This window comes from Anarhichas minor, unplaced genomic scaffold, assembly GCF_050575085.1.
Source record: "Anarhichas minor isolate MPS153535 unplaced genomic scaffold, ASM5057508v1 ptg000042l, whole genome shotgun sequence".
Taxonomy (NCBI): Eukaryota; Metazoa; Chordata; class Actinopteri; order Perciformes; family Anarhichadidae; genus Anarhichas; species Anarhichas minor.
In genome coordinates this window covers 12082883-12105635 of record NW_027466488.1, presented here as the reverse complement: position 1 = coordinate 12105635, position 22753 = coordinate 12082883, and the positions used below count along the sequence as shown (strand labels likewise).

General features: G+C 40.4%; 1 protein-coding gene across 1 annotated transcript in view; it reads left to right on the top strand.

Annotated features, from left to right (window-relative positions):
* Nucleotides 1–22753, top strand: part of adamts17 (ADAM metallopeptidase with thrombospondin type 1 motif, 17) — a 153089-nt gene that overhangs the window by 72553 nt on the left and 57783 nt on the right. The window contains exons 16-17 of the mRNA XM_076110240.1: nucleotides 1403–1530; nucleotides 14121–14241. Of these exons, the coding sequence (XP_075966355.1) occupies nucleotides 1403–1530; nucleotides 14121–14241 (249 nt within the window). The remainder of the gene's footprint in view (nucleotides 1–1402; nucleotides 1531–14120; nucleotides 14242–22753) is intronic.

Here is a 22753-nt window from a genome sequence, read left to right as displayed (position 1 = left end):
TTGCATACTTTTGTGCTGTCTTACTTCCATTTGATGAGGCAGTGTGATTGCTTTGCTAAGCGTTGCCGGCTTCATCATCCTTTGATGAAATTCTTTTCATAAATATAATAATTTTCCAAGTAAGAAAGTAACTCTTTAGTTTACCAATATGTAATCAGCTTATCCAAATAATGCCATTTGGAAATTTACGCCGACATTTTGGGAGCAATAAGGAGCTCCTGGCTGTGTGAGACACCAGTTGGTGTACAAAAAGCACATATAGCATGAACTATGTGCTAGTGTAGGTTTGACTATTCAGATGGTGAAATTTGAATGACGCACACAGAACTTAATTTACCGGTTTGTGATGGAAAATAGATTTAGGACAAAAACACTTGACAATAATAAAGAATTAAAACAAACAACAAAAATAAATAATAAGGCCTCCCAAAACAAAAGTTGTGGTATTTATGAGCTTTTTTTAGGTTAAAATACTGTTTTTCCATTGACTAAAAATCGGACAAATACTAAGTACCACATTTTTTGTCCTTAATTTAAGGTTCTCAACACCAATGAATCCATCACAATCAATATTTCATAACCCCAATACATTTCACATCATTATTTCACAATTCAAAGGATTTATATTGCTAGGGTTAGTCATATCCAATTCAAGTTTTCAATAAAGTTAATTCAGTGCAATAGGGTTTTTGTGTGTTGGTACAGTTCTACCTGTGACAACCAGTAGGGACTGGGCCGAGAGGAGCAGCCATGCATAAGGCCTACCTTCAATTACTGTTGTGGCTCTTTCATCCACAGGTGTTTGTTTTTTTCAAAAGGGTCCTTTCATTTTGCTTGCCATCTATTTTGTTTCTCTAGCATTAAAGCCTGACCATTGACCAGCAGCAGACTATAAGGGATGGGTTCTAGATTAGAGACACTGCATTGTATTGGCCCAGATATTCTTGATTGGCAGTTTATATGTCCAATTATATCGGCAGGATGGATTTTGGATAGGGGTACAACTAAAAACTATTGTTTGTTTGAGTGAACCATTATTTTACCTTGGATATGCACATGTCAACAGTGTTTTTGTATTTACTCTCACTGGCAGAAGGGGTTGACACAGGTCCACATTGCATTTTTAACCATGGCAGCACGCCGCTGGGAAAGAATGATAACGTGGGCTCTGCTGGACCCACGGCGGGACTAAAGTGCTGCTGCACTCTGCTCACCCGGAACGGGATGCTGCCAATACGATGTGAATATTATATATTGGAAACAAGCCCATGGGAGGACATCCTCCCTTGGGTTTATTACATACAAAATAGCATTGAATGGAAATGCGTCTTGTTTGTTTTTGTGCCTTACATGATTTTGTGTTGCTGTCTATGTGGGGCCGTGTGTGTGTGTGCATGAGCAGAGAAGCCGTGTGTGTTATTTTGCAGCCCTGTGGGTCGAGATGTCCCGGTCCTGATGGCTGACAGAGTGATGGATGGGACGCCCTGTGGACCATATGAGGCTGACCTGTGTGTTAACGGAAGGTGTCAGGTACATCCTCACACACGTGTGAATCCTTCAAATGTCATGAAATGGTACACACTGTAGTAACTCACGAGAGGGTTCCTGTTGAACAGTGAGAACTTTTATTTCATTCTGGCTAAATAAACATGCATCATTTTACATAGTGTAGCTGCAGAAAAAACAGGTTTTGGTGGATGGGTCCCTCATGTGACGCTCCAAAATTGAACCTATGTCAGAGGAGAGGCACCAGAGCAGTTTGACGCACCTCATAAAGCTTTTGGTGAATATTTGTCCGTTTAAAACAATAGGTGTACTTCAAAACGCGCACGTCAGACACTTTTAGTGGGTTTGGGCCTTTAGACTTACACTAAGGTTTGCTCAACCATCATGCAATGGACAGAGCAGACGAGCAATGACCAATGTTCCAGGCCATTTCCATGTATGACGGGACAGCCATGGGAATTGCTCAGGTTCAACCAGGCACCCCTCTGTCTTGAAACCGGACATATATTCAATTCAATCCCCTTCCCTTATCCGTCATCCAGTTTCATTCAGAGGATGAAAGCAAAGAGCAGGAGAGAAATCAGTCAGGGCAACATGCTCATACGTGTGGTAAAAACACAGTTAGGTTATTTAATCCCATCAAACCCTTCAAAATATCCTCCACTGACAGTCATCCTCCAATCGCTCAATATCCACTCTACTGAGTGGTTTACAGAATCTTGTTATTCATCAGCAACTCAGCAGTAAAGCCTGGAATGGATTCAGAGAATGAATGACTGACTGATTTCTTTTTACTTTATGTTTTTTCTTTGTTTTGGCGCTATAATAATAATAACAGATCTGAATTTAACTTTTTTCCATCAGTTGAACTGAGCTTCCTTTTTTTTTGTCAAGATGATTTCTCTGACTCTTTATCCGACCACCCCTTACTCACCACGGGGTGAGCTAGAGTATGAAGAGCACTGTGGCTATTACCAGGAGTTGGAGATGATAAGGGAGGATAACATGCGGCTTTGCAAATCTCAGCTTGCCATCTTTGAACAGACTTTGAACAGGTTCACTCACTCTAAGAAGACATGAGAATGCTTGTGGAGACTGTAGACAGCCTCAAGAAAGCAAAGCCAGTCAGTCCCACTCTTATAAGGCCCCTAAACCAACAGTCTTTTCCAGGTGAGTGGCCCAACTACTTTCTGCCGCCTGTCCATGTCATGCCCTCAGCTGACTGATGAAGATAACGAGGAAGAGGAGTGGCCTGAACCACCACCACCCTGGCCCGAGTCTGAAGAGTCGCAGAAGAACAATGTGGTCGACCTCCTAGACAAGGTGAAGCACGACTTCCAGGGAATCAGGTTCAACACAACGTCCAGTGCTGCAATCCAGAGCAGACCAGCTGCCAAGAGTGCTCTGCCTCTTTATAGGGATTTTTCCATTTCAGGTGGGCCTACCCCATACGGACACACGTTATGAGGAGCCTCTACATCAGGGGTCTCCAATAGGCGGACCACGGTCCGGATCCGGATCCAGACGCCGTTGTATCCGGACCCAGGACCTACAGATAATTGAGAATTATTCAATTTTGTCGGAGCACTTCTATTTTAACCGGCGCAGCTTTTTCAGCCTTTACGGTACTTTTTCAGCGGTGCAAATCACATCACGCGATGCAGCTCAGCCAATCAAATATGGGTATTCTGACAAGTTTCCTGAATCGAGTGAGATACACACACGGGAGAGACGAGGAAAGAGAACGAAGAGTAGGAGAATAATTACGTGAGTCAGAGAAGTTATTCCACATGACGAGAGAAAAGTGGTCCGCGAGACCAGAGAGAGTCTTTAACCAAGAATGAACAGACTCTTTCAGGTTAGTTCTTCCCACGGACAGTTTAAAACCAGTAGGTCTCACATGTTCAGAGACCGTGACGATTATTAAAAGCGGTAATATGAAGCGCCACTACGAGACAAAGCACAACTCTTTTGAGCAAACGTACCCACTCACATCTGAAATGAAGACACAGAAAATAAACCTAAGAGCCCAATATGATCAGAATCCTAACTTATTAGTTCACTGTCCAACAATGATGATGACAGAGAGGATAGAGCTGAAACAAGTGGTTTAATAACCACACATAAAGTCCATGCACAAACATTTCTCTTGTTAGAAGATGAGAAAAATATAATATTGTGGCTTTTTCACTTCACCCTGAATGAACTGAATTTAAAGCTGCAGGACAATTCAGTGAAATACATTTTTCTAAAATGAATTATTTTATTTTAAGATGCACATTCTTCAAAAGCTTTCTGTTATGTCAGTTGTTCTTTAATCCAGCCATTATTTTACTTGAAATGAGAAGAACATTTATTTATGTATTCCTATGTATTATTTATAATCCATCCAGTTAAATTTGAAAACTGAGAATAATAATTGTTAAAATATAATTGATGTGTACTTTCTTTATTTGATTTGACAGTTGTTGACTACACAGAGACGTTACTACTACTAGGCTACTTCAATATATACAGATATATATATATATATATATATATATGGCACTAAATAGCGCAAGTTATTGTGATGTTCCGGACCTTTACCCGAGGAGATTTTCTCAATCTGGACCTTTTGGAATTTTAATTGATTACCCCTGCTCTACATCATCCTCCACAGTCCAGCTCCTACTACAAAGACTACATGCATGGATGTGGATTGAGTGCCATGCCACACCTCTACTTCGTAAGACGGTGACTTCCATGTCACTAGAAGCAGTTATACCCAGCCTTTGCAGTATAGAGGCCACGCCAAGGATCCCGAGTAGACCACCGCTTACAACGCAGAGATATAGAAGCTAGTCCATTTAGGCTCAGTGCTAAAGCTATAGAATCCAGTGTGCTCACCCAAGATGGAGAATCGTGGTACATTCCGCACCACATGGTAGGCCACAATGGGAGGGACTGCATTGTATTTAACTGCTCATACCAGTTAAAGGGCCTGAACCTGATTGACTCCCTCCTGCCGAGAACAAAGTATTGTAACTCCGGATGTCGAGCTTCTGGGGACTCACATCCTCAGCAGTGGAGCCTCAAGTTCCAGATGCTGAAAAGAGTAACATTTGGAGGGAGCTTATCGAAGTTACTGCACTGGCATTTCACGGGCTGGCAGACCAGCACAACAGCCCCACGGCCGCACATAACCAGAAAGTGGAGATCCTCATCCTCCGAAGAGCCCAAAGGGAAAGCTTCCCAGATGAGCTGCGTCTCTTTAAGCCGAGATGCCTATTCCATAGAGTAGCCCCCCGATTTCCAGCTTTAGTGTTGACCATTGAATTGATCCCTGCCTCGTTACGGGTGCGTTCGTTTTTTTTCTTAGAGCTTCTTAGACGGGCAGTTACTCTTTAACCTGGACCTCCAAGGCTTTCTTATGCACTTCCCTTGTTTTGTGAAAAAGGTTTATAATAAAATGACAGTAGACAAGTACCTATACTTTTTATTTTACTATAATAACTACACCGGCTACTATTACTTGATACAACCTTTTTTATTTTGCGGTATGTTGACAAGGATGCCGTGAATCAACCATTTCTTGTTCAGAGCTACACACAAAGAGCGAGCCATTAGCCTTCTAACACTAGCTAAAACTGAGGCTGTGAACACTAAGGCCTGCCCCTTGTATTTACTACATCCATGGTTGGCCCACATTAAACTATCTACCTAGCTGTAGCTATGATTTGGTCTTGTAGTTCCCATCCAAGCCTCAACTGAACAGACTTATGTTGAAAGTGCTCTATTGTAGTCTTAGCTCATGCTAGCTTGATGCACATTTAAAGTTTGACATTCTATTGGTTGGGGAATTTTGACAGGGTTGTTGCAGAAAAACAATGAGAGCAGATGTTTCACGAAAACATAGAATCAGCCTGAGTGGGATGAGAAGAGCTGATGCTGGAGCACAGGAAATATGTCCAAGCAATAATATACCTGAGTGCAAGCAGGGACTATTTGAGTGTGAGGACAGAGTTTTGAGGGAGAACATTACAAAATCTGAGGTGAAATCAATAAATTATGCTCTCAAATTAAAAGAACAGGGTTAGCATACCTGCAAACTTGTCACTTTTCGGTGAAATTCACCGTTTTGAATCAAAAATATGTCATCCACGTGAATCGTGTAGATCCGTAGAGTTATTTTTTTTTTGGGGTGGGGGGGGGTCAACTGGCCATCCAGCGTTTCTCAGATTGGAGTCAGACGAGGAGAAAAGGTGATGACGTGATCTTCGCAATAAAACATCTTTGATGTGTCGAGTCTTGGCCAATCAGCGTTAAGCTGTCTACAGCGTCTTCATTTCCCTCCGTTAAAGTTACGTTATGTTCCGTTACCGTTCAGACTTGCTGGGTTAAGTTAACGTCCACTGCATGCAAAACTTTATCGACTGTTAACGTTCGTCATTATCGCGATTTAGGAGGAAAAAACGTAATGTTATGAAACATGCAGCCCCCCCCCCGTGTTCCGGTTCAGTTCACGCGGTCACTCATTAACGTTAAACCGGAACATATGGAGCTAAATCCAGGTCAAAAGTTTTGTTCATTGAAAAAAAAAATTTTTACCTGAAAGTTCAAGTTGTGGTCTCGACCATTGAAAAATACAGCAATGTATTCAAAATAAAAATAAGTGAATGAAAAGTTTTTTTGGGTTGAATATAATTTTGATTCAGTTCTGGAATTTTTTCGAATACATTTTTATTTTTCATTTTTCACTTTCATATATATTTTGATATTTGAGTTCTTATATTTTTCAGTTTCAGATTTTATATTTCAGATTCAAATCTTTTTTTCAGTTCAGACTTTTGACCCTGATCTAACGTGGGGGGCGTGGTATCAACTGAGAGGGGCGTGTCATCATGCTGATAACTGCTGTGCTGGCAATTTGATTATAATGCTGTTATTGCGAGATCCCAAGTTAATAATTTTGTTTCTTATCTCGAGACAACGCAATAATCAACTCATATCTGATTGCTATATATGTATTTGTATTTACCCTTTGTGAACACTTACGTTTGAAAACCAGACCAAGTCCCTGACAGTTGTCAAATCCATAGACTGTATATAGATACTATTTATATAATACTTTTAATATGCAAACTTCTTTACCGTCTATGGTCAGCGTGATCTGGGCCCATTGAACGCATTTACCATGAGTGTCAGCTGATTGTACCACGGACATGCGAGTGACCGCAGTCATCTATGCATGCTGGCATTGTACTACTGATCTCTGCTAAACATAAGTAATAGGGGAAACAATCTTTTGTTTTCTCAAGATAAATACAAGTTGATTATCTCATAAGACCGAAATAACAAAGTTTGTTTTCTTGAGATAACAAAATAATTAACTTGTGATCTTGAGATAACAGCATTAAAAAATGATTTTCACACTTTCACATTCAGAGCAACCTCAGAAGATTAGACCTAACCAAAATGTAACTAAATAAACTACAATAAATACATCACATGCTTAAAACACAAGCAAAGCATATTTGGCTGTAGACATTTGGTATACAGTGGCAGACTACCTAACCACAGTAACGGATAACAGCCTGAGAATGACATTGACAACGTACAGACTGAGGTAACATAGTCAGGTATTTTGTGCATTTCTCCATTTTCTGTGCTAAGTCACATTTGAAGTTTTTCATTTGTGAAAACATTTCAAGCAGAACACTGGTTCTGACTTTCATCTGAGAGGGAGAAGCTGTTGAAGGGTTGGATGATGGAGACTGTGAGTTGCACACAAAGAGAAGTTGGCAGATTCTGAGGTTACAGACGGAGGAGGAGGCGTGGATGTTTTTTCTAAGCCTGGCATGTAAGACTCAGGCATGCTATGAAAATACTGGCAAGAAGAGGAAGAGTCAAAAAAAAGAGGAAGCAGACAGGAAAAGGAGAGAGGAATATTTTAATGAAGCTATGAAAATAGACTGTGTCTGGCTGGAGGATTACCCTGAAAGTCTGACTGAGCTGGAGTGGGTTCTGATATTGCCCTCCAATTCAACAAACGGTGCACTATGCAAGCAAGCTTCCAAGCTTTGTCATCTACTCAAACCTTTCAGCAGTACTGCCCATATCTGTAATAATAATAGTTTTTCTTTTCCTTTATTTTCTGTTCACACCCTTCTGATGCCCTAGGAAATTCCTGTTGTTCAATCCTTATGTATGGATCCCAAGAGTATCAATTTAAGGACCATTAGTGTATTTGTAGGTACAGTGTCCTCTTTAAATATCTCACTCTAACTGGTTTGCTCTCCTCTTGAACTGCCTGACAGCCATTGTTGGATGTCTCAAAATGTCTTGCAATTCATAACTGTAAAATATTCGCGATCAACATGTTTAATTTGTTTTCTTACAATATCCACTCCAGGCCCCTTGAGCATGTTGAGCAGTTTATCACAGTCTCAAGAATTACAGGTCTGGACAGGGCCAAGTGGCCTAGGGGCTGAACAGGGGCGGATCAGGAAACCTCAGGCGGATGGTCTGGTGACAGGGCACACAGGTGGAGCCTCACACAAGGGCGACCAGATGACAGGGCCGATTGGTAGAGCTGGTCCAAAGCCCTCTGGAGGATAGCAGGAAGACAACCAGGCGGGCAGAGAACCTCTGGGAATGACCAGGAGGATGATGTTATAGGCAGGACTGCTCTGGTGGATGGCCATTAGGTTGGCAATGGAGATGGAACCCCAATGGTGGACGTCCACAGGGACGGGACCCTGTAGGAACATGACCACAGAGAGCTGAGATGGAAACTGGCGACAGCATGACTGCTATCCAGGTACGCAAGCCGGTTGAAAAAGGGAAACAGAAGACTGGAACTGGTAACTGCTGCAACACAGGAACTGGTAACTGCTGCAGCACAGGAACAACTGATTGCTCCAGCTCAAGAACTGGGGACTACTGCAGCTGGGTAACTGGTGATTGCTGGGGTATAGGAGCAATGCACGGTGCTGGTCGGGCCGCTGACTTGGAACCTGGAACCGGTGTCGGGCTGGCCGTGGCAGGGACCCCGTGGCTGGGACTCTGGTCTCAGGTATTGACAAGACATTAGCTTAGACCCCCAACTCAGGGTCCAGTTCAAGTTCCGGTTATGAATCGAAATGGGTTTTGATCATGGTGTTTCAGGTTGCTGGGCAGCTGAGACTTTGGGTTGCTAGCCAGCAAAGTCCCAGGATTTTCAAGACTCACGCTTCCTACTAGGGGCTCCAACCCCAAGATACCTTGGGGAAATAGCCAACCAGGTACCCAGGAAAGAGGACTGCTTAAAGTCAACGGAGGCAGGATCAGAAAATGGAATGGAAAAATTACGACTACTAATAATAACAGCAGCAGTGGATATAGTAGAATAATAATTACAATAAAATAGGTAATGGTATCGGTAGTAGTAACAGTAATGTGACTAACAATAATTATAATGATAGTAGCAGTGGGTGTCAAGCTGGGCTGTGGCTGGAGGCACGGCCATGGTCAAGATATAACCACGATCCATGGAAACCTGCGAGGCGAAAAAGCACAAAGACTCCGGGGAAGAAGCAAAGTTAGTGATGTGCATTAATGGGACATGAATTCATATAGAAGGAGAGAGAGAAGACGAGAGAGGAGCTCAGTGTATCAAAGGAGTCGGCAGTCTAGGCCTGTAGCAGCATATCTAGGGGCTTGTCCAACGCAAACCTGAGCCAGCCCTAACTATAAACGTTATCAAAAAGGAAAATCTTGAGCATACTCTTATATGTGGTGAGTGTGTCTGCCCCCCGGACTGAAACTGGAAATTGGTTCCACAGAAGAGGAGCTTGATAACTGAAGGCCCTGGCTCCCATTCTACTTTTTAAGACTCTAGGAACCACAAGTAACCCTGAATTCAGGGAGCGCAGCTCTCTTGTGGGGTAAGATGGTACTGTAAGCTCATTAAGATATGATGGTGCCTGACCAATTAGGGCTTTGTAGGTAAGTAGAAGGATTTTAAATTTGATTTGTGATTTTACAGGGAGCCAGTGGAGAGAATCTAATACAGGAGTAATATGATCTCTCATCTTAGTTTTTGTTGCAGCATTCTGGATCAACTGGAGAGATTTAAGAGATTTATTAGAGCAGCCTGATAATAAGGAATTGCAGTAATCTAGTCTAGAAGTAACAAATGTGTGAACACATTTTTCTGCATCGCTTTGAGACAGGATTTGCCTGATTTTTGCAATGTTACGTAGATTAAAAAAGGCAGTCCTTGAGATTTGTTTTGTGTGGGAGTTAAAGGACATATCGTACTCAAAGATAACTCCGAGATTCTTTACGGTGTTGCTGGATACCAGCGCAATGCCATCTTGAGAAACTATATCATTAGATGATTGATTTCGGAGGTGTTCTGGGCCTAGTAGAATAACTTTTGTTGTTTTGTTTTGTCTGAGTTTAACGTCAGGAAGTTGCAGGTCATCCAGGTTTTTATGTCCTCAAGACATGCTTGAAGTTTAGCGAACTGGTTGGTTTCGTCTGGCTTGATCGATAGATATAATTGGGTATCATCTGCATAACAATGAAAGACTGTTTTCTGATAATATTGTCTAAAAGAAGCATGCATAAGGGGAATACAATTGGTCCAGGCACAGAACCTTGTGGAACTCTTTGACTAACTTTGGTATGCATGGAGGTTTCATCGTTTACAGATACAAACTGAGATCGATCTAATAAATAGGACTTAAACCAGCTTAGTGTGTTTCCTTTAATGCCAATCAAATGTTCTAGTCTCTGTAACAGGATGTAATGGTCAATGGTGTCGAATGCAGCAGGTCTAACAAGACCAGAACAGAGACAAGTCCTTTGTCTGATGCAATTAGAAGGTCATTCGTTATTTTCACCAGCGCTGTCTCTGTGCTATGATGCACTCTGAATCCTGACCGTTTGGAACAAGTCCAGTGGAGTCAGCTTTTTTGATCACGTAAAGTAGGCGCCCGCTACGGCTAAACCATTCGACCAAATATAAAGCTTTTAATAATTTTTAATCACAAAGGTCTTGAGATTGTACTGACCAAATTTGAAGAGGATCAGAAAAAATTACCTAGGAGGAGTTCGTTAAAGTATAGCAACTACAAATGGGCAAAAATCTATCAAAAAATGACACAAAAATCAAAATGGCGGACTTCCTGTATGGTTTTAGAGCATGGTCACAAGAGGCTTTTTTTTCATGTGTGTCCATGTGATACATATGCCTTCTAAATTTGATACATGTAGGTAAAGCATAGCGCTGGGGCTGCTCTTTTGTAATATTGTAGGGGGCGCTATGGATGCAATTTAAAATGGCCAAGACAAAAAGTAATATAAAGTATGTCTGCCCATTACCTGTGACCCATTTGCAAAGTTCCATGAGTTTATGAGCATCCCAAGCCATTGAACCATCAGCTTACTTTTTCACTGCGAATGATGCGTTGCCACGGCAACAGCGTTCAACAAAATAATATTCATGATGAAACATTTTCAATGTGTTAAGCTATTCTTACCAAATTTAAGTCATCAGGTCAACATTTTATACTTTGTTACTCGAGTAAATAAAAGTATAAAATGTGACATTTACTTTTGCCAGTAGGTGGCGCTATGACTATGTAAATAGTTTTGCATTGAAATGTGCTTAGGCTTGAAGTAGCATCATGCATAAGACATTTTGTGCAGATTGGATGATGTACCTTGGAGTTACAACAATTTCCTTTTTCATGCCGAATAGCGCAAAATGGCCGCCCCTGCACGTCAAGGTTCTTCCATGAAAACGCATAAATTTAATAATTTTTCATCACAAAGGTCTGAAAAGCATCCTGACCAAATTTGAGGTTGATCCCAATAATTCTGTAAGAGGAGTTCGTTAAAGTACAAAGGCTGAAAACTGCGAAAAGTGACAAAAAAGCACAACATGGCGGGTGTACTGTAGTGCCCCCTAGTGGTTGAATTAAATGAAAATGTCAGGGTATGTTACAGAATGTGATGTGCACATATGCTGCAAATTTGGTGATTTTAGGACAAACGGTTGAGAAGTTATGTGTATTGATATATAAGACACACCCCTAAGGTGTTTATTGGTACATATCTTGTAAGATGTAAAAGTAATTTCAATAACTCATAGCGCCACCTATTGGCAAAAGGAAATGTCACATTTTATACTTTTATTTACTCCTCCTAGCCAGTTGACCTGATCAGTCTCAAATTTAGTAAGGAAAGCCTTATGACTTTGAAGATGCTTCATCATGAATATGTTTTTGTTGAACGCTGTTGCCGTGGCAATGCATCATTCGCCCTGAAATAGACACTGATGGTTCAGTGGTTTGGGACACTCAAAAGCTCATGAAACTTTGTACATGTGTCATAGGTCATGGGAAGGCATATTCTATATGGGATTTTGGCTTGGCCGTTATAAATTGCCTCGATAGCGCCCCCTGCACATTTTCAACAAAGCAGCCCCAGTGCCTCGTTTGACCTACATGTATGGGATTTAGTCGACACACGTATCACATAGAGACTTAAAAAAAGTATCTTGGGACCATGCTCTACAATCAACCAAAAGTCGATTTTTGTGAGAATTTTCCCTTGATTTTTGCCACTTTCTAGGTGATATACTTTAACGAACTCCTCCTAGGGACTTTGTCAGAGCCACTTCAAATTTGGACAGTACAATCCAAAGACCTTTGTGAAAAGTTATCAAAAGCTTTATGTTTAATGGAATGGCTTAGCCGTGACGTGGCGGTCATTTTATGCGATTTCCATTAAATTACGTTTTTAGGCTTTGTATTTTAACACACTCCTCCTACAGAGTTAGTGCGATCAAAATCAAATTTGGTCAGGACAATTTAAAGACCTTTATGATGAAGACTTCAAAATTGTGAGTTTTCATTGAACGACCTTGACGTGGCGTGTGCCCACTTCGCTCCCATTTTGTGCCATTCGCTATGAAATAGGGAGTTGTTGTAACTCCAAGGTACATTGTCCAATCTGCCCCAAATTTCTTATGCATATTGCTAGTTCAGGCTTGAGCACATTTCCATGCCAACATTTTCACAACGTTTTTGGCGCCACCAACTGGCAAAAGGAAATGACACGTTTTGCCTTGATAGCGCCCCCTACAAATATTCTAAAGAGCATCCCCAGCGGTACGTTTCACCTAGATGTATGAAATTATGTAGGCACATGTATCACATGGAGACTTAAAAAAAGCATATTGAGACTATGCTGTAAACCATACTGGAAGTCTACAATTTTGATCTTTGTGTGAATTTTCCATACATTTTTCACCATTTCTAGGTGCTATACTTTAACAAAGTTTTCCTAGGGAATTTTTCAGATACATTTCAAATTTGTTCAGTACATTCTAAAGATCTTTGTGATTAAAAGTTATCAAAAGCGTTACGTTTGATTGAATGGTGTAGCCGTGGCGTGGCGGCCATTTTACGTGACTCCCCATGAAACAGCAAGCTGATCGCCACTGGACTTGCTCAAATCTGTCCCAAACTTGCCATGCTTGATAACAGTCATGGCCTGAGGATGTCTACAAGCCAATTTTCACTGTAAGTCAAAAAGCCACCTACTAGCAAAAGGAAATCAGCATTATTTGACAAACAATATCCCATTTACAGTGATGTTGTCTACAGTTGACCCTAATAGAGCACTTGATGTAGAGCAACATAATGCATGTTTGTGTGTGTTCTCTAGTGCCACATAGTGGATACAGGAACTAGTAGAATATTTGCACTTCATCATTTTCAGTGTCACACAGTCCACGCGGGACAAATACGTTGAACTCTGGGACGCATTGTCTGATGGTCAAAGACATTCGCGCCCGCGTCTGCCGGCGTTCCGCCAGTTCCCCCGAGACACGGGAAGGTGCGAGGGCCCGTTCATCGCTGCTTGCAGCTTTAATTGTTTTTGCTATTTTGCCAAATTATTATTAGATAGACAGGACAGCTAGACTGGAAAGGACACCTGCTTATAGAGCTGGAGTTACATCCAGGTAACTTCTATTTCTCCTTGTCTCATTACTGAACAGAAGACTACTGCTTTGCAAATGCCGTGTTTACTTTCACCCCACATCAATGTGTGTTACGGAAACAGAGCAGATGGCTGAGCCTTTCTGCAAAAGTAAAATGCCCTGTTGGCCTTTACAGTATGGATTATTGCAAGGACACTCAATACATCCATGGCTTCAGCGGCCAGATACTTCAACAAGCAGTCAGACATCTCTTAAGCAGCTTTTAATGGATACATTTTTTGGCAACTTTCTAGCTTGGTATTATCATAGAAACTGACTTGATAAAGATTGAGTCCATTAACAAATTAATTTTCCTTTCTCATATAATTCCTAAGAGTTTAATATTTATGTGAAATATGCAAGATAGAGGTTGGTGCATCCATTTTTCGTTTACTTTTAACAACACCTCCTGATGGTTGGATGAACTACATATGACACCAGGATAAGCTGGCATTTTCCCTGTATACAATGTATTTTTCTTTTCTAAATAAATAAAAAAATTATACAAAAAAGACACACTCACAAGTCAGTGAACATTACAAAAGCAACTCATCAATGTTTGATTTACTGTTGTTCTTTACTGTTTTGTTGTGTTCAGAAAATTGGCTGTGACGGCATCATCGGAACTTCAGCCAAAGAGGACCGCTGTGGTTTATGTAACGGAGATGGGCGCTCCTGTAAGATAGTGAAAGGAAACTTCAGCCACACCAAAGGAATGGGTGAGTGTGTGTGTGTGTGCTGTTTAAGTATCCAACTAATATGCTTTATGTCTCTGTAGGTTGGTTATTAGAGGAGGTAGAGGTTTTGAATTCAAATAATATTATATTATTGGACTTTATGTACTCCAATCTATGTCACTGGTTACACATGTCGTATAGCAATAAAGTTGGTTAGAGCAAACACACGTTTGTCTAACACACCTTGTCTACAGTTATGGAAGGGCAAATGTAGTGCAAAAGCAGTATGTCAGCAGCATCAAAGCAGAAGTAGTTGTATCAGTGTCAGTGAGAACAGCAGATAACTAACAACTTTGTTCGGAACATTAATACATACCAGTGGCGGGCCGTGCATTTTATACCTGGGCCTTCTGTGCTGTCCGACTACAGTTGAACCACCTCCTAATAACCTCATTATGACGCCACAGCTACGGTTATTATTTGTTTCTAGGGGTGTAACAATACACATATTCGAATTAAACCGTTCGGTACGAGGCTTACGAACCGAACAATACGTTTGAATAATACTAGTGCATTTGGAAAATGTAGAAGCTTAAATTGTGGGAAATATAATGTTTTCGGTGTACCCACTGCGCTCAAACTGGCAACCCACATGACGTAACAGACTGGCACTCCGACCCTGGAAAAAAAATATTATACACGCGACCCTAAACTAGCTTAGTGGGAAAACAACAGCAACACACAAGCTACAAACTCTCCCCGCAGCATTTAGCTGTTCCATACTGATTGAAACAGGGCTAAAGCAATCGCCACACAATCCCCATTTCTCCAGACCATCATTCTTGCTTTGTTAAAGAAAACAACAGCCCAAACAGAGAATCAAATGTCTGACCCTAACCCCGTGCATGACGGGATGCATATAGTCAAAATCAATGTATTTAACACAATGACAAGAACAAACTCACAAGAACCAGTCACACATATTTATATGACAACAAAGCATGACAAATCAATCCAGCAACACTGCAGCGCTACAACACGTATTCCACCGCACACTGAAGAGCACGAGCCATTCAAATATTATTCACATCAGAGGGAACAATATTAAACCACATCATAAAAACGACACCATAGACAAATTAACACAGTAGTAACGCTACTGCAGATGTAAAAAAATTATAATACATGTAGTGTATTTATGAAAATGTATTAAATTATAAAATAGCTATAATTTTGTGATTCTGTTTAGGCCAGCAGAGAAGGCTTTGCTTGCCCTGACGGCCCACCACTGATACATACACATACATTGATACATCCTGTAAAATGGTAAATGGGCTGTACTTGTAGAGCGCTTTTCTCATCGTCCGAAAACTCAAAGCGCTTTAACACTACATCTGATCGATCACCCATTCACACCCATTCATACACTGATGGCAAGGGCTGCCATGCAAGGTGTCACCTGCCCATCAGGACTCTAACATACCCATTCACACACCTCAGGCATAGCTTGGGGTTAAGTGTCTTGCCCAAGGACACATCGACATGAACTAGCGGAGCCAGGGATCAGACTGCCGATCCTCTGATTGAAGGACGACCCTGCTCTACCACTGAGCCACAGTCGCCCCACAACATGTAACACTGTAACTAACCAGTGTAGCAAGCTAGCTAAGTAGATTGCCATCTGCTAATTAACTGCTATTCAACCATGCTATTGGTTACAGAAAATAAGCTCAACAGCGAGCCATCTCTTCATATCTCAATGAGTTCAGGTTTTATCTACCTATGGGTCAATTGCAGGGGGGGAAGCAGTATTTTTTGCCTGTCTCGCAGTACGCCTCTCAGCAACTACCCCTTTCTTTGTCTTATTGATTTTCTCCTGCTTTCATGGGGGTAATTAAATCTTATGCACCAAAGTCACATACTTTTCTCACCACTATGGTACTCACATAAATATGTGAAATGACCACAACTTGTGCTGGCATGTAATGTGTTATTGATACATGTAGGCACCACAGAAACCATGACAATTAAAAGTTGATTAAGATACTATCTGAGGGTGGACACACATTTTAAACGTACCATGTGCAACGGTCAGAGATAGTGACATATTAAAATATTGAGAAATACTAATTACGGTTGGCGGGAGGGAGGTGAAATTGATAGGTCATACAAACACAGGTCTTTCAACCATGAGACCGCTGTTTGTTTCCAGAAGTGTTGAGTTATTGTGAAGTTATGTTCATGATGTTTTTCCGTAAACCTAACTAAGTGGTTTTGTTGCTTAAAACTAAAGTTAAATTGTTTCTATGGTGCCGACATATCATTTTAACACATTACATGCAACCCAGTCTCACTGCTCATAAGACGAAATTATTATATTAATTTGTGCTCATCTTCTATAAGACACAATTAGTTTAAGCAACATATTTCAACTTTGGAAAACCAGGAAAAACGTCAAAATTTGGTATTGATCAATTAAGTCTCAATCTCAGAGTTGCTACAGAGTTTGGTGTATAGGGACTAATAATTAATATGCACACAAATCAAATGATAGAATTCTTTGTAAAGGGGATCGAACTGCCAATCCTCAAATTGAAGGCCGCTCTTCCTCTGAGCTACAGCCGCCCCAACATATGCAAAAGCACAAAGACTTGCATACAAACTTGACAACTCCAAAAAAGTAAAAACTCAGTCATTAACAGAAATGCTTCAAATACTAAAGCACAAACAGGGATAACAATTGAAAGTGCTCCCTTCTGAGAGAAAGCTGAATGTTTGCTGCTGTTACACCACACCATTACAGCACTTTGGCTGATTTACTGCATTAACGGGATGACCAGCGCGGATAACATGTTGAGGAATATTGTATGTAGTCACACAACTCCACAACGTGCTGCTTTCCCGCTTTGTCTTCTGTCCCTCCAGGAATAAAATCTTTTTAATTCTCCTGCAATGTTTTATTTAATACAATTTCTGAAATACACAAGTCCACAGCCTTAACAGGCAAAAAACAGCTGCATGTCAGTTCCATCAAGTACTCTTTTTAAAATAATTTTGATTACAGAAAAAGCCCTAAGATCATGGATTGACATGGTCATATGCTTCGAATCACCAATTTATGAATAAGCTGGATTCTAAATAGTGGAGAGTCACAATTTACAAAATTGGTGTGTTGTCGCTCCAGACTAATTCATTCCTCCTATTGCTAGATGCTCCAGTCACGGGCAGAGGTTAGCCCACAGCTAAGTCTAGATTAATTTAGTAGTAGTTAAGTAGTGGTAGTTAATTTACCCTAAAGATAAGCAGCTGGCTTGGAGCCCAAAGTAGATCTTTAGCCAGCTGTTGAGTAATTGCTGGCAGTTCTGAATGCGTTCCATGTCCAGCCACAATTTTCACTTGCAATTCTGGTGAACCGGCTAGCACCAGGTTGGATTAGCCTGACCTCCTAGCCACTTGTCTGCCTGGTACCATTTGTCTGTTACTTTTGCTAAAGGATTGATCATACTGATTCAAATTTTACCTTCTTAAGTTTTCTTAAGTAATACAGCCTTTTATTTTCAATGCTGGTTACAAAACAACTGTAGGGAACTATGGAGCCATCAGCATTTTACCAAAGTCTGAAGTGGCAGACTTTTGACATGGGTGATACCCCTCTGCACCCAATGCAATTTGGATTCTGCACCAACCACTCAACAGAAACAGCGAACTGCTATTTTCTTGAAAATGTCAAATCAAAATTAGATGAAGGTGGTGAAACAGGTGCAGTTTCTCTTGATTTAAAGAAGGCTTTTGATACAGTGAACCATGAGGTACTCCTTTTAAAACTATCCTCTTTTAATGTCTCTGAGGCCATTAATTGGATGAAATCATATCTAACAAACAGGAACAAAAGTGTACTTATTGACAATACTTAAACAACATGCCTTAACTGCGACATTGGTGTTGCTCAGGGATCAATACCGGGCCCCTTTTTGTTTAGCTTGTACATTAATGACCTGCCTTCAGTTTGGCCATCTGTCAACATTCAAAGATTCAAATCTGTCATTTAAAAAGCATGCTAAAAAGGTAGCCGGTACTATCAAATTCAACCTGGCTAACTTTAGGCATATAAGACCACACCTAACATCAGTGGCAGCCAAACTCTTTATGCATGCTATATTTTCCCACATTACCGTTTTACAAGCTGGTCGCAAGCAAGCATGACAACTCTGAAACCTATTGAGTCCCATTACAAACAGACACTAAAAACACTTGACCGAAAGGCCAATATCCATCACCATTGCAATATAGTTCAAATGTCAATTTCATTTCGATAGTTTTAAATATTTTGCAGATGCTTTCCCCGTCTTTAAGGTTCTACATGGGCTTGCGCCTCCCAAACTGAATCAGTTCAAAATGCGGAAGGATGGTAGCAGCAGGGTAACAAAGGCAAATACCAGAAAGGACTGTGTTGTACAATACAAACGTAATAAGTTTGGGCAAACAAACAAACAATTGTCAATCAGAGCCACCCAAACTGGAATAGACTTCCTATTGAATTAAGAAATAGCAATTATTACCTAACCTTTAAACATAAATTAAAGATATAACTTGAAGCAAACCAAACCTGCAATCATGAGTAATCATACTACCGCATCTCTGGCACTGCCATTATATACTCTCATTGTTTTTTAAAATCTGCTATTTTGTATTGTATTTATGTATTTTATTGTATTGTAATGTGTTGTGTTGTGCTGTACAGTGATGTACAATAGCAGGGGTCACTAATAGGCAGACTGCGGTCCGTGTCCGGACCCAGACGCCATTGTATCCGGACCTGGACCTACAACAGATATTTATTTGAGAATTATAAAATGTCGACGTAGAGCTTCTATTTTAACCGGCGCAGCTTTTCTAGCCTTTACGGCACTTTTTCAGTGTTCCAGGAAACACACCGACAAACGCAGCTTGAGTGAGGTATACACACTGGAGAGCCGGGGCGAGAGACCGAACAGTTGGAGAAGTACGTGAGTCAGAGAAGTTAATTCACATGGTGTTCTGCAAAAAGAGAAAAGTGGTCAGAGAGACCAGAGCCTTAAACCAATAATGGACAGACTCTTATGTTAATTCTTCTCATGGGCAGTCTTAAACCAGTATGTCTCATATATTCAGAGACCGTGGCATTTATTAAAAGCTGGAATGTGAAACGCCACTATGAGACAAAGCACACATATTCTAAACAAACGTACCCACTCACATCTGAAATGAAGGCACAGAAAATAAACAAATGTAAGAGCCTAATATGATCGATCCATCTGCCCAACAATGATAACAGAGAGAGGAATAGAGCTCAAACAAGTGGTTTAGTAAATAATAATCTTATTAGAAGATGAGAATAATATAATAGCGTGGCTTTTTTGGTTGACATCACTTCACACCTGAATTAACTGAATTTAAAGCTGCAGGGAAAGTACAAGTCAGTTAAATAAATGTTTCTAAAATTAGTACTTTATTTAAAGATAAACATTTTTCAAACACTTTCTGTTATGTAATTTATTCTTCAATGCATCCCTTATTTTACTTGAAATGAGAGAACAACATCAAATATTGTTGAGATATTATCTGATTTAACTTTCTTTATTTGAAAAGACAAGTCAGTTGTTGACTACATACAGATGGAGATACAATACTAGGTTACTTCAATATATATGGCACTAAATCAAAGCGCAAGTTAGACATTATTCTTTTTATGTTCCGGACCTTTGCATGAGGAAATTATCTCTAACTGAACCTCACTGAATTTTAATCGAATACCTCTGTACTACAGAGTGTTTGCTGTTGAATTGTACTGATAATATAAGGCCACGAAATCTTCTCAGGGACTACAGATGAAAATTAGCTCTCTAGCTAACTCTGGCACATTTACATTGAATGGTAAATTAACTTGTACTTGTATAGCGCTTTTCTAGTCTTCTGACCACTCAAAGCACACATTTATACTGCCCATCAGGACTCAAACTAACCATTCATACCAATTCATACAATGCAATTTGGGGTTAAGTGTCTTGCCTAAGGACACATCAACATGGACTAGCAGAGCCGGGGATTGCACCGCCAATCCTCTGATTGAAAGACGACCCTGCTCTACCACTGAGCCACAGTCGCCCCCCATTGAGGTGGAAACTGAAATGTTGATTAATGTGCACTGCCCCTAGTAAATAAATACATATAGATAAATTCGATTTTTCATTTTTTTTTTCAACATAATTTTGTTACTATACGCCACACGTGTCAAACTCAAGGCCCGCAGGCCGAATCTGGCCCGACACGTCATTTTATGTGGCCCGCGAATCCACCAGCAAAAAAAAAAAAAAAAGTCTTTTTTTTTTTTTTTTTTTTTTGGAAAAAAAATTTAAAGTTAGACTTGAAAATAAAAATATCCCCATGGTCGAAATTATGAGATAGAAAGTTGAAATTATGAGATAGCATGTTGTGAAGTATTATCACCGTGGCTGGACATTGATTACTTGTCATCCTAACTAGTAACTAACTGGTTAATTAGTTATTACCTCTTTTTTTAAAACAGGTGGACAGGAGAGGGAACAGCCCATAAAGCGGTTTTCCAACAAGTGATTGAGTTGAAAAAGATCGACGAATAATCCCAAAATGTCCACGAAGAGAAAAATTGATGCAGAGGGAAGAAAATGTAATTTAAGATGGGAAAGCGAATACATGTCTGTGCTTCAAGGAGAAAAACGGGTCTGTCTTCTGTGTTATGATGCGTCTCAGTGATGAAAGATACAATTCACGTCGGCATTTTGACACCAAACACGGAGCTAAATTTAGCCTCCAAGAAAAACATCAAATTGTCCAAGAATTAAAAGGCAGACTGCAATCACAGCAGAATATATTTACAAAAGCTACAGCCCAGTGCATGCTAAAGGTATGTGAGCAGGTGTGCTCCGACCAGATACAGATTTTTACAAATGTCAGTTTGTGAAGAAACACCATCGCAGACCGAGTTCATGAACTAGCAGCAATCTAACAACACAGCTAGCTAAGAGACGAGATACATCATCTATCAATGTTTGTAAGAGGCTCAAGGCAGACTTGACTGTCAGTGAGGAGCTCTTGGATGTAGCTGCCATGCACGGGACGACGGCAGGGAGGAACATTAGTGATGCAGAGAGGTGACAAAAATAGCTTTGAACAAAGTTAATGTAATAACTTGTGTTTGATATTTGTCTTTGTTATTTTCTTTAAAAGTTTGATCTTTGATGGAGTAATGTGGGTTTCTTAACCCTAAATTAAAATGATTTATGTTATAACAGAAATGTGCTTAAATATATTTTTACATTTATATAACTGCATGTACAATATTTTTACACTTGAATAAACAATAATCAAATGCAGAGACAGTTATTTAACAATATGTTAGGAGTAGTTACAGTTATACAGTCTTATAGTTACAACCGGCCCTTTGAGGGAAACCATGATGCTGATGTGGCCCAGAGTGAAAATGAGTTTGACACCCCTGCTGTACGCCATTACTCAAAATAACTGAATAAGTGATTTATCCCTGATATGACCAATTTGTATAACATAACATGTCTGCAAAGCTCTTACAGCAATAGTGTACTCTCTTTTTTTAATCAAACATGTCCATAACAGCCTCATGAGATGACAGAGCAGTCCTTTGAGTTTTGTAACAATGTCAACAAAAACCTGTCCCTATTTTGACCCTTCAGCTTGTTTTGTCACACATATTTGTAATGTATTAAGGGTCATAGCATGTTTGTGGCTTTTCTAACTCTGGATGATGGGTGTGGACCCTGAGCTGCTCTCCTCATGCACCGGATCAATGCATGTTGATGCCTACCCTTGGAGTGCGCCAATTTAAGTGGATACATTTGTGTTGGTGTTTTGAACAGTCCGTATCCTGATCAAGTCAATCAACTGTGACACGGAAGCTCAACTGATCTCCATATCTCTAACAAGTAATGTCTGTATCTCTTCGACTTTGTTGAACACTGGACCTGTTTGCTCCACTATCACTCCAGGAATCAATTTATTTCCTCCCCTGGTTGTATTTTGAAAATACAGTCAAGCCATTATCGCTGTGTCTTGTCGGAAAGAGTCTGCAACTCAGAAGGCACTCAGGATCATACTGATGAGCAGGAGACGTGGTTCCATTACAAACAATTAATCTATAATATGACAAATATTCAAAACAATCATTTAAAGATCATTTTACACACCAACTACAAATAAAAGAGCCCTATACAATTATTTAAAAGAGATGTTCAGGGCTGCGGCTTACCAGTGGAGAGGTGGACCATTAAAGGTGAGGATCCCAAAAAGAGGAGGCACCCCGATCACAGGTGGGCACAAAATCACACACACGCAAGCACATGTGAGGGTTCTGAACCAGGGGTGTACCAAACCACACAGCACACAAAGGGAGACACCAATACCAGGAGGCACCAACCCCACCACCTTAGGCTCAGCAGCTCCTACAAAGACAGGGAACACAATTAACAAGTCTCCACTTCACAGAAAGAAAAATAAGAAAAGA